Source organism: Zingiber officinale, chromosome 9A, assembly GCF_018446385.1.
Source record: "Zingiber officinale cultivar Zhangliang chromosome 9A, Zo_v1.1, whole genome shotgun sequence".
In the NCBI taxonomy this organism is placed as follows: domain Eukaryota; kingdom Viridiplantae; phylum Streptophyta; class Magnoliopsida; order Zingiberales; family Zingiberaceae; genus Zingiber; species Zingiber officinale.
In genome coordinates, this window is record NC_056002.1 from 115936488 (window position 1) to 115948711 (window position 12224).

Here is a 12224-nt window from a genome sequence, read left to right on the forward strand (position 1 = left end):
ATAAACTTGGTATTTCAGTTTCATAAAACTTATTTAAGTTTATTCGATGGTTAAAAATATATAAAATAAAAAAGCATAATGTTAATAATATTCATGAATAATTTATAAATAAACCTATTTATTAACTTATATAAAATTTAATTGTCAAAAATAGTATAGATAAAAAATATTCATCAATAATTTTATAGAATTTTTTTATGTTCTTTCTAAATCTAATATTCATATGATAAAACTAAAACAGTATAATTTCGTAAGTAAAAAAAATAGTATAAACTATAAGAATAATAACGAGCTCAATAAGATTTTTAATAAATAAACTCAAAAGATAAACTTGAACACAACTAAGTTATGATATCACAAAAGATAAAGTTGTCTCTATGTACATCCACAGATATAATTGAAAGCCACCAATTGCAATTTAAGCAGTACCACTTGAATGATAGTTATCCGAATAAACACAGAACAAAGTTACAAGTGATATACTGGCTAAATGAGTTTTAGTTTAGCTTAGCACATGTTGCTGCTTCAATCTCATTGAGACACATGATGGGTAGTGATTTAGTGTCTCAAAGATATGAACACATCAGCCTTGATCATCATCCTATTATTGTTCTTTGGGAGGGAATTCCCACTGACTTTTGATAATGTTTTATGATGTTTCAGAATCCTGTACTTTTGCTGCCATATAGAAAAAGTTGTATAACATCGGGCATGACCAACAAAATTAACATAGGAAATGTTCTATAAACTTAGTGTTCGGTCACCAAAGAACTCATTACATATAACAACACAGCTGCTACAAGCCTTAGCTTTAGATTCGAAGTTTTTTTCCAGGTTGTGGATCATCATCATAGTCGCCTTTGTCATCGTGTCCCTCTCTCTCAGCCTTCTTCCTTGCGAGGATCTTATTAATCTTGTGGAGATCGTTAGTAAGCTTCTGGTCCTTGTTTTGCTTCCTCGTCTTTCTTCCGTCTTGCATTTTTACTCCAAATTGGAAAGCAGCTTTTGGCATTGCTTCCTTCTGTTCGTTGTACTTGGCCCATTCCTCTTCCGTTTCAAAATCCCATCTGTGAAGACGACCTTTCGCCTGTTCCAGAACCATATATTAGCAGAGTATCACTTAAAAATAATAGTGAATACTACCGTCCCTGAAATAAACAGAAGAATTCTAGTGGAAGAATCTAATACACACTTCATGTATACCCTACTACCATATAAGAGGATTCACTAATCTCCTTCAGCAGATTATTAAGTGAAGGTCCACACAATCTAGCTAACACTGGGAAAATGTATGGATTGTGAAATCGTCCTAGGACTTTATTTTATGCAAACTCTTCCTGTTGGCATGCCACAATACTAAAACCATGTATTAGCATCCATCAATTACATCTACATTTCATGCTCAAATCTCAAGATTCAGTCCTTAAATCCCCCTCATAAGCACGAATCATTCCTATGCAAAATGCCATTGTTGAATAGAGAAGGATGGGTTGAAAGAGAGAAAGTGAGTTTTATTATGTACTGACTGACTGACATGAGAAGAAGAAAGCATAATTGGACACGGAATGTGATCCGCACTCAATAACAAACTCCATGTAAACACCACAAACAAGGCTTCTAAGCAGATATCTTAAATACTGCTATCTGATGGATCTTATTAACAGAAAATAATTCAAGCATAGAATGCTAACTTATTCCAAATAAAATTTCTGCTAATTCATGATAAATATTAATAGACATTATACAAGATACTCTTAGAAGCTCAGTAGAACAAGCATAGCAGAAAAGCAGCAGAAAATCTACTTGAATCATTTAAAAAAGAGCCACTATCCTGATTACTTACCCGGCCACCCATATCCATTTTTGACAAGTCATCTTCATCATCACTGTCTACTACCTGATGGTTGTATTCCTGATAACCAGGATAACATTCAGAGTAACTTTCAGATATGAAATTGGGATCCTTTTCCCTAACATCTTTTTCCCTTAGCTTTTGTAGTCTTTGGTCGTCACGCTTAAAAACAGATCCTAAACCGCGGTCTTTGTCTTCCTGGGTCATTAAAAGTGGGTCTTGAGGTAAATTTGCTCCTGTAAATGCAGCATAATCCTGAGGATTTTGCTGCAAATAATGTTCAGCATAAGTCAATTGCTCAGGGTATTGGTACCCCGACCAGTCTCCTTGGTATCCAGTAGCCAGCATTTGAGTTTGAATGGCATCATGCCCATTCTGAAACAAAAAAAAAAAAATCAAATTTATCACCCATTTAAGTTAAGAGTCTGAAAAAGAAAATTAACATGAACAAAGCATGCATACTAGGCACACTTGGCCAACTTATTAGATCAAAATGCATTCTGTAATCAAGGATAATAATTCCTTGGCAAACACTTCCTGTGGATACTTATCTTTTACCAATACAAACTAGATCCAAACCTTTCAGTTTCTGTGCATGAATTGACAACTCTTATTGAAAAATCAAAACCAATTAAAATGAACTCACTGTCTGTTGCCATGTTTGATCAGTTTCTGGAGGCGGTATAGGTCCATAAACTGGTTCACTGAAATATGATTGCTTCTCTCTGACGCGTGGTGATTCATCCATGTCTTCCGAAATTGGGCTTTGACTCAGGTCCTTACTAGGAACACTATAATCAACTCCATCCCCAACAAATATGTCATCCTCTGCAACTCTGGCGATTGGGAGTGAGTTTTTATCCTTTGTCTCGACACTTCTCTTCTGACGGGCAGGTGGTGGCATTTCTCTTTCATAATGAAGCTTTGAAATATCAGTAGAGTGTTGGCTGGGTTTCTCTTCATCATGACCATTAGCAATTCCAGAAATCTTTCCTGTGAATCAAAGTATTCAGAAAACAAAAAGTCTAGCACATCTGACACAACAATAATAAGAGTCTCTTTAACTTTGAGAATTCAATAGTTTTTACCTCAGCAACAGCAAGTTATCCAGATAACTGTTAGAATTAACTACAACGATAAATCAGATGGTTAAGATCTTTCTACCTTTAGCTTCTTTGTCCTTTTTCTTTTTCTTAAGAACCTTCCCTGAGGATCCAATACGAAGATATGTCATGATTTTAGCAATCCGTTCAAGAATAGAACTATCCAGGCTGACATTAACCATTTCCTGCAGAACCAAAGGGACCCAACATTAGCTAGCTAACGAATGCAGAATGAGAAAATAACAAGCCAGTGTGAAAGAAAATGTACCTCTGGGACTGGGCAGTCAGCTCTGCTCCGATGAAGAGTGGTAGGGATATCATGTGATAAACCTTCCTCCTGGAGAAAAATACAAGTCATCATACAGAAAAATACTAACAAACCAGAACTAATTGAATAAGAAGACAAGTTTTAGAAGCCATATCCCAAAAATTCATTTATAAAGTAGTATAAGACCAAAAAAAGGAAATAGGCCTTTTTTTCTCATGTCAAATCCATGAAATATGGACCATGTCAGGAAGAATGAAACCTGGACTGAACTTGAAACTCCCCTTGCATTTTTTTTTAAAAAAGTGAATAACCAGCCCGATAACAAAAACAAACTTTGAAGTAAGATCATATTAGTGGAAACAGTACATATAAAAGGAAAAAGGCTTTTAAGAAAATAGAATTTGAAATTTTTTCTATATTTAATTTCATTTTCTAGAAAATAGAATTAGAAAATTGAAAAAAAACTAACACATATTTATCATTGACCTTTTGAACAACTTTGACTTTATTAGATGGAAAGGGGAGGCTTGGTGCAATGGTAAAGTTACTGTCATGTGACCTTGAAATCACGGGTTCAAGTCGCGAAAATAGCCTCTTGCAAAATGCAAGGTAAGGTTGCGAGAATTAACCCAATGTGGTCCGACCTTTCCCCGGGACCTCGCATTTCGTGCACCAGACTACCCTGTTTTCAAAATATTTTCAGAAAAATGAAAATCATAAACAAAATTTTTTTCACCAGACAGATTTTTTTCAATAAGTTCAGGTGTAGCAAATGAATGTCCAAATTGACTAGTCAAACCAAGTGTTCACTAACTAGTTTAACTTAAAACGTTGTTTAAAATCTCATGTCATGCTAAGTGAACATCCACAAGCATACCATTTCAGTAATTATAGAAACTCTATAATGGTCAGCTAGTATGGATATTCTCTCTCATTATGCCCATGCCAAGAGTATATATGGCACATCACAAACTTCAGCTAAAAATAAATTTAAATGAATTCAACTAATGTATGTTATTTTTTTTATAATTTATTTTTCTGAAATATTAATTATCTAATCTCTAGTCTTTATTTTAAACTCTTTAAGACCTGATTATGAATTTACCTCAGATTTTTATTTTTTTCATATTTCTCTAAAAAAGTATTTACTTATATCCCAAACTTTCTAAGATATATCATTTTTAACCAAACATTTTAATTTCATTTGTTTACAAGGGATAAATAATTGAATGGATGTGAAATTTTTTATCTCAATCCATTTCAGATGATATTATGTAAATCTTAACACCAAATTAAGCTCTCCACTTACTCTTCCTCTCCCTTGTCTTCTCCCCTTCTATCCCACCTCCTCAATCCTTAGCCAATTCTTACTCGACTATTAAGCCCAACACCTTCTTTTGTCAGTAAAGACATTGTTGTCACAATCTCTGGCGAAGCTATAGAGTAAATGATCATAGTGCGGCTAAAAGCCTAAAACTCATCTGCAACCAAGATATTCATTGCTATTTTTGGTTCCTAATGACACTGAAAGTCTATTAATCAATTTGCACAGTATCACAAGCTCGTCAGACAAATCATTGTTTGATAAAATCAATTGTTCGAGTGATAATACAAGGCGATTAAAGCAGAAGAATGGGTGACAGAGAGTGAACTTGAGGTAGACAGGTATCATTTGTCGTGGACATGAAGTAGCAAGATTTTCTAATTAAGGAGACTGATGAGATTTTCTAATTAAGGAGGCTCATGCCATCATTCATACAATACAAAGAAATAAAGTTAATATGTTTGGTTAAAATAAATTCTAAAAAGTCTTAGACTAAAAGTAACTAAAAATTTTGGTTAAATTTCAAAAAGTTTTAAAAAATTAGGACAGATTAATTAATTAATCTTATTTGTAAAAGTAAACAAGTGGAAGAAAAATTAAATGAGCAAAATTTGAATTATACTCGCACTAAAATAAAAAAAATGAACAAGACTCATCCTAATTCAACTACATAATTGATATGTCTAAATTTAAGAATAAAAAATCAAACCAAAAGAGGATTAAACAAGTATAATTCATAATTCATCTCGGCACACATGTCGAAGTATGTCGAGTATAAATAGCATACTATTAAGCTTGGGCGATTAGAGAAGAGATTGGAATTTCTTGCTAGCTTCTGAGGTAATCTCTTTCTCCAACTGCTTTGCCCACATGATATGAGCTAGCAAATCCATTCACCACTGTTTTGAGTGAATAGGCAAAGTTCATTCACTAAAGCTAATTAGTTAAATTCTGCACTAGTAGAGTTCTTTCTACTCTTTGGCTTTCTTTAGGAGTTCCATTGTCATTATAGCTCTTTGGTCGATTTATTTTGGTTTCAATTTTGGAAGAAAACAAGTAAGAAGAAGATTAAAGTGTAAACCTTATTCAAATTCCACACTTTCATGCATAGAGAAAGGTCTTGGGTTTAACATTTACAGTGTTAAAATTGTTCCGTTCCAATGGAAGATCCAAACCTTAGCACAAAATGATATTTTAAGAATGATTTTATCTTTGTTTTAAAAAGTGGCAAAAGGCCGCCTAAGTTGTTTTGGCAAGGGATGTTTCGCCTAGTTGCTAGCTAGGCAATCCTTGCAAGGTGCCCCTTTTAAAAAGCAAGACTACCTAAGCAGTTGCTTAGGGTGGTCTAAGAAGACTTATGAGCATAATGATATTTTAAACTTTGAGTCAAAGAATATTATTTATCATTATTCTAAAAGGCAGACACCTAGGTGGTTTTGGTAAAGAACGCTCCACCTAATAGTTGTTAGACAATCACTGTTAGGCAACCCTTTTAAAAAGTGGCATAAGAGAACTGCCAAGGTGGTCCAGACATAGGTGGTTTAGGAAGTTTGCCTATGTGGTTCAGGAGATCCGCTTAAGTGGTCTAAGCAATCAGCATAAGTGGTCAAGGCGATCAGCCTAAGCAATCCAAGAAGAAGGAAAAAATGAGGTCTTTTTTATAAATTGATATTACATTTGATATTACAAGTAATTCAAATTCTCCTCATTACCCACCCCACCAAACACCACTTATTTGCTCGAACATCCCATCGTATGTAACTTCTGCCTCCCCTTTTACACTCTATATCAACACTCTAACCATACCAACACTCTAACCATACCAACATTCTAACATATGGTATCGGTGGCAAATTGAAGGTGGAAAAAGGAAATAAAGAAGAAAAGACTGGAAGATAACTATATACCTAAATTTGAACTTTGTATTCCATTTGAAATACTAATTTTAATGTTAATATTATTTGGACACAATATTAATCGACATGACGTACACAATTAAATAAGAGAGATTACCTATGCTAAGTTGAGTAGTATCAAGTTTTATTTTTATTGCAGCAAATATATTGCAATCCAAGTATTATGGACTCAAGAAAAAACTAATTATTCTAAAAAAATTACACGCTAGACTACAAAACATAACAAATATAAGATTAAGCTATCTAAAACTATTCTTTCAAAAACAATTTAAAATACGAGAATTAAACAGTGGTGAAGCTCAAATTCAACTCTGAAATCTCTTTCAAGAATTTATACTATGTAGCAGTTAAAATGTTGTTCTTGTATGATAGCATACTAAAGATTAAAGCCCAATGTTCCAAAAAGGAAAACAATAGTTTATAATGCATTGGTAAATGGCGTTAGCAACAATGAAGTGGACTAAACAGCAGTTGAGGAAAACGTACCATGTTATAGATGAAAGCCATCCTTCCAGGAAGAAACATTTCATTTGCTTTTATATTGGTTTGTGGCTTGACAATCCATTGATACACTGACTGCGACAATGGATGAAAAATGGTAAGGGCAACTTGAGTGAGAAAAATTGCCCATAGATTAACATATAAAAAGATAATTATCAATATAGTAATTGTTGGTTGAGTCAATGGACCTTGGCAGTTGCTGTGCGAAATACAAGTGGCTGGTCTTCCTTTGAAGTCCTGTAAGAATAACCAATACACACGAATACTAGCACATACACATTGAAGTAAAAGATTCAAGTTTGTTTTGAATTAAGATTCAAGTTTCTTGTGAATTCAGATAGGAAAAGCTAATATCACACTTTCTAACTATGAATGTTAACTACAATATTAGGATGTGGTATAGTAAGACTTGGTAAATAGAAACTGAAAATTCTAGAGCACATACAGTAGTCGTGTGTTTGCATTCTTGACTATGTTCATCTAGACTGACAAAAAAGCTTTTGAAGCTCGCTCATGTAACTCATAAGTGTGCAACTTGGAAGTTGGAACACAAGTCAGGCTCACTCATCCTCATCTACAGTTTGTTTATTAACTATGCCTAGGAAAGGTGCTTCTATGACTTGTTTAAACAAGTTCTGTGAAGCCAAATTGTGAGTTTCTTCACAAAGGTTTTTATTAATAATCATCCAACACAACTCCTCAACATTCAGTGTATAAAATTCCAAAAAGCAATATGTTGTATATAGTTTTAAAGAATTTGATGTTCCTAGAATGACTCAAAAATGTTGAATATTCACGTGATCACATACCTAGACTTGTCATCCTTTTGACCATCATCATCTGTTTTTTTGTCAATTTCACTCCTTACCTTGTGGAGAAGAGCATAATCTAAACCTTTAACCAAGTGTGTATGTTCCAAATCCCCTGACAAAGAGTTAACAAAGATAAGCCAATTGAAAAGATATGACAAATATCTGATATATATGTATACAGGAACTCCACATGTGGAAATTATCATGATAACCAACAAAATCAAAGTTCATTAGGACAAACTCTTGCATAAAGCTTTTAAAACACCTCCAAGTAGGATCAAGCATGATACTTGCTGGACCAAACACCAAGGGCATTGAACAATTCGTTATAGATGAAACATAGTTTTTGAATACAAAGACAGGATCATAGAGAGGAGAAATATGGCTTCATCTCGAGATGCACATTTAACACTTCATAGGTGCCCCAGAAGCTCCATAGGAGGAACATATTTTATATATGGCAAGAGAAGTTGCCTACATATTCCAACATACTTTATAGACATGGTGGTAGGAGGTCAAAAAGGGTCAGCTAGAAAGCCAAGTTTGATTTTTTTTTGGAGAGAGTGGAAAATATTTTGGAGTATGTCTATGTTGTTTCCATGTAGTAAGAGGGGGAACACAATTGGGAAGATAAATTTTTGCCTCAAGAAGTGCATCAAATATTTAACCAACTACCAAAAGGGAATCATAGGTAATTCATAAAAAAAAGAATGAAAATAGAATGATTCAATCAATCCTTTAACTATTTAACAACTTTGAATGGATATGTATTTTGTGAGAACATTCTTACTAATAAACAACTTTGGTGCTTATATGCACATATGCAGGGGAAAACAATACATGTAAGTCTAACTATTTCTCAAACAAAATAAATTAATTAGATAAAAGATGCATTTCACTAGTAAGAAAGAAGCAATTGACAGTTGTTGAAAGTCTCAAATTTAATAAATACAAAGTTATGGCACTAAGAATTATACTTCATTATTTTTCCATATTAGCTCAACTATATATTAATTATTTGCTCCCCATGTCCTAGATGTTTTGGTTCCATCTATGTTATAGGACAAAAATGACACCACAAATATAAAATTAATATGGAAGTGATTCTACCAATATAGTTAAAAAGTGTGAACATGAGAAAAACAATTTTATGGAATAAGTCCTACATAGTGCAAAATTAAGAAAAGGTGCTCAAACCAAGAAAGTCAAGACCACGATGATGAGAAACTAACTCACAGTTGCAAAGAAGAGAAAAGTATTATATCTAGCCCTATGGTAATGCATCACCCACCATATCCAATAACACCCAAACACATATCATGAAAGAAATATCTACTTACAAGTAGGATACAATCTCAATAGCTACAATATAAATAACTGGCAAGGAAAATGACAAGATAAAACAATGGATAAGTAAACACACCTCCAAGATACTTGCTGTTCTCAATGGATATCTTGTGAGCATCAGTTGACCTGCAAAATCAGCACATTTCTAATATTCTCCCAAATAATGAAGTCTTATACAAGGTATCCTATATACCATACCTCAGATCAACTGTCCCAGGCGGGGCCACAGCATGAAAAGAACCAAGTTCTGTTGGCTCATAATCAGGGTTTTGATCTTCTCTCCTCTCTTTAGCGCGATCCCTGTACTTGGGAACTTCTGGTTCTTCAAGCTTTTCCTCTCTGTTTACTTGTTATATTGGATTAACCATGATAACATAAGATGTGCATCATAAAGTTTCATGAAACCATATTAAAATGACATTTTGGCGAATAACATTATTTTTGCTTGAGATAAATGTTGCATTTGTAAAATACATTACAAAAACAGAAAAATAATTAGGAATTGAAACAAACCACTTGAAGGAAAAGCCTGAAATAAAAAAATTCTGAACTGTACAATTAACCGAGTCCGTTACCCACTGTGACACTGCCCCAACTCCTAAGCTTCGTCCCATAAAATCTTGACTAAAGATGTTTTCCACGTATCGACAAACATCATTACTGTTCACTAATCACCGGTACAAGTTTGCATAATAAAAGGGAAAAAATGGAATTCGTTCTTAAATATTCCATATAGTAAAACAAGCAAACTAAGACTGTAATTTTACATTTTTCTTGGAGAAAAATTATTCTTTTCCATAGTTGCTGAGTTATGATTAGATATTCTTCATCCAAACATCACGGTTATTTCATTTTTAGGGTAAAAACAGCATAATTATTTAGACTAAAGCATAGATGAGGCATTCTCTTTGACAGTTTATCAAAAAGTAATAGTAGGGCACGAAAAGTATTGCCTTTAATTCTGTCAATACAACATGCATTTTCGCTAGTCCTCAAGTCGAAAATTATAAAATTACTTAATTATTCTGCTTAGTATAACCGATACGAAGCGAAAAGTGGACTTCCCGTAGAACAACTGGATTTGGATAGTAAACGAAATCTGAAAGAGTATTTTTTTTATTTAAAAAAAAAGTATAAAATGAAAATAATCACTTACTTGCGCCGAATCATCTTCTCCTTGTTGTTCTTTTTTCCTGAAGACATGGTGGCTTACTAATACGGAACCAAATGACTGTTGTTCGTTCTTCAGCCGGAGAGAAGTCCGATCCGGCGCTGATTTCCGCTGCGAGAGGAAGGAGAAGAAGAGAGGTGGTCGATTCTTCAGGAGGATGGAACTACTATGGGAGCGAGGCAAGGGCAGTCCTCGACGGGCCAGAAGCGCGTCTAGGGCAATGAAAATTAAATTTATAATTTCATTTATTATTTAATTAACTTAGAAATCTTAATTTAATTATATTCATTTCTATATTTTTTTTAACAAATATATTTATTAAAAGAGAAATATAACTTCAGTAATAACTAGTAATAAAATATTAGAGTCCCTAGGGCGTAGCGTAGACGGTGGGCGCATGATATCTCTGACGTAATGGTCAGGGGTCGATTCTCAGGAACTGACGACCACCATGCACCTATGGCCTGTGTACCTACATGAACCTCCCTCCATATCCATGGGACCGGCACTAAGAGGACCGCTAAGATAGCGGATCTATTTTTTTTTTTTTTTTAGTAATAAAATATTAGAATTAAATAACTCCTAAAATAATTTATTTTTCAATTGTTTTGAAAAGGTTCAACATGTAATATTATTTTATAATTATTGACTCCACCTTTAAAATTAAAAAATAGATTTGAAAAATCAGACTACTCTTAAACTAAAACTTCACATCTCACCTCCATAGTTAACAATCGTTTAAGTTTTTTTTCTTATAAATTTTTTTAATTTTACCAACCTTGGACAAAATTAGTGTGTTTCAATTAAGACCTATTATCATCTATGGCTGCCGAAAAGTATCTATACGGCAATCGAAAAGTTTATTTACTCCTTTGCCATACTGTAGTGTGGGACAATGGCAGCGGTTCACCTTTTGCAAAATATGGCAGTTAAAAAGTTATTAAATCTACCACAGTTTAGATTATAATTTTGGAAAAAAAATCTGAAGGATAGAAATATCTGAACAGTTTGGTTAAAAAAAAAATTATTATAGACAAATTAGGCTGGAATATTAAAATGTTTTACTTATGAATTAATAATTGATATCTCTATTCTCGACCTATTGATTATCATTTTTCAACACTAAAAAAATAAGTTATGTTATTTCATCATTTAAATTATAATTTTATCAAACAGAAAAAGTGGAGCAAAATCATTCAGCCATCTATAAAAAATAGTCAAATGAGTAATGAATCAATAAATTTTCACAGTTATATTGCTTCCTAAATTTAATAAAATCAATAGCTATTCCAACCAACTAATCCAGCAAGCAATCTAAGGGTGCGTTTGGTTTGCATCGTTTTCATTTTCATTTTCTGGAAAACGCACGTTTTCTAGAAAACAGAAAACGACTTTTTGTCATTCTCTGTTTTTCTAGAAAACGAAAGTCAATTTTTAGAAAACGCGCGCGGAAAACGCAAACCAAACACCATTTTCCAGAAAACGCGCGTTTTCCAGAAAATGAAAATGGAAAACGCGCGTACCAAACGCCCCCTAATATTTTCTATTAGAATCCGTTCTATACCCAGGGCACTTATATTGCTTCTAATGAACAATATTAGTCTGAAGTCAATCAACAAGTCATTGGAAAAGATAATATAAAGCAACTCAATTTTCTCCAAATGAAACAAGCAGTGTTGCGTAGATATTTAACATATAATTCTCTCCATTTATCATATTATTATAAATTCCATATCATGGGAAAAGCCGTAGGAATCATATTTGCATGTGATCAGCCATCACTTCAACAAAAATTAAAAATAAACAGGCACACAACAACGGTAAGTGTGTAACGCTGCCAACCAGGAGGTGTCAGTTGGATGCCGTAGCAAGAGGCATCAAATTTAATGGAAAAACTATATTTGGCAGCCTCGATCGGAGTACCTACGTG

General features: G+C 33.5%; 1 protein-coding gene across 1 annotated transcript; it reads right to left on the reverse strand.

Moving 5' to 3' along the window:
• Window positions 1-684: 684 nt before the first annotated feature.
• LOC122019684 (suppressor of mec-8 and unc-52 protein homolog 2-like) lies at window positions 685-10512 on the reverse strand. Its single transcript, XM_042577141.1, has 11 exons — window positions 10280-10512; window positions 9322-9462; window positions 9200-9249; window positions 7774-7888; window positions 7153-7201; window positions 6950-7039; window positions 3224-3292; window positions 3017-3140; window positions 2499-2845; window positions 1844-2227; window positions 685-1087 (listed from the first exon to the last, which is right to left on the reverse strand). The coding sequence occupies exons 1-11, from the start codon at window positions 10324-10326 to the stop codon at window positions 812-814; spliced, it is 1692 nt and encodes a 563-aa protein (XP_042433075.1). The 5' UTR covers window positions 10327-10512; the 3' UTR covers window positions 685-811.
• Between the last annotated feature and the right edge of the window lie 1712 nt (window positions 10513-12224).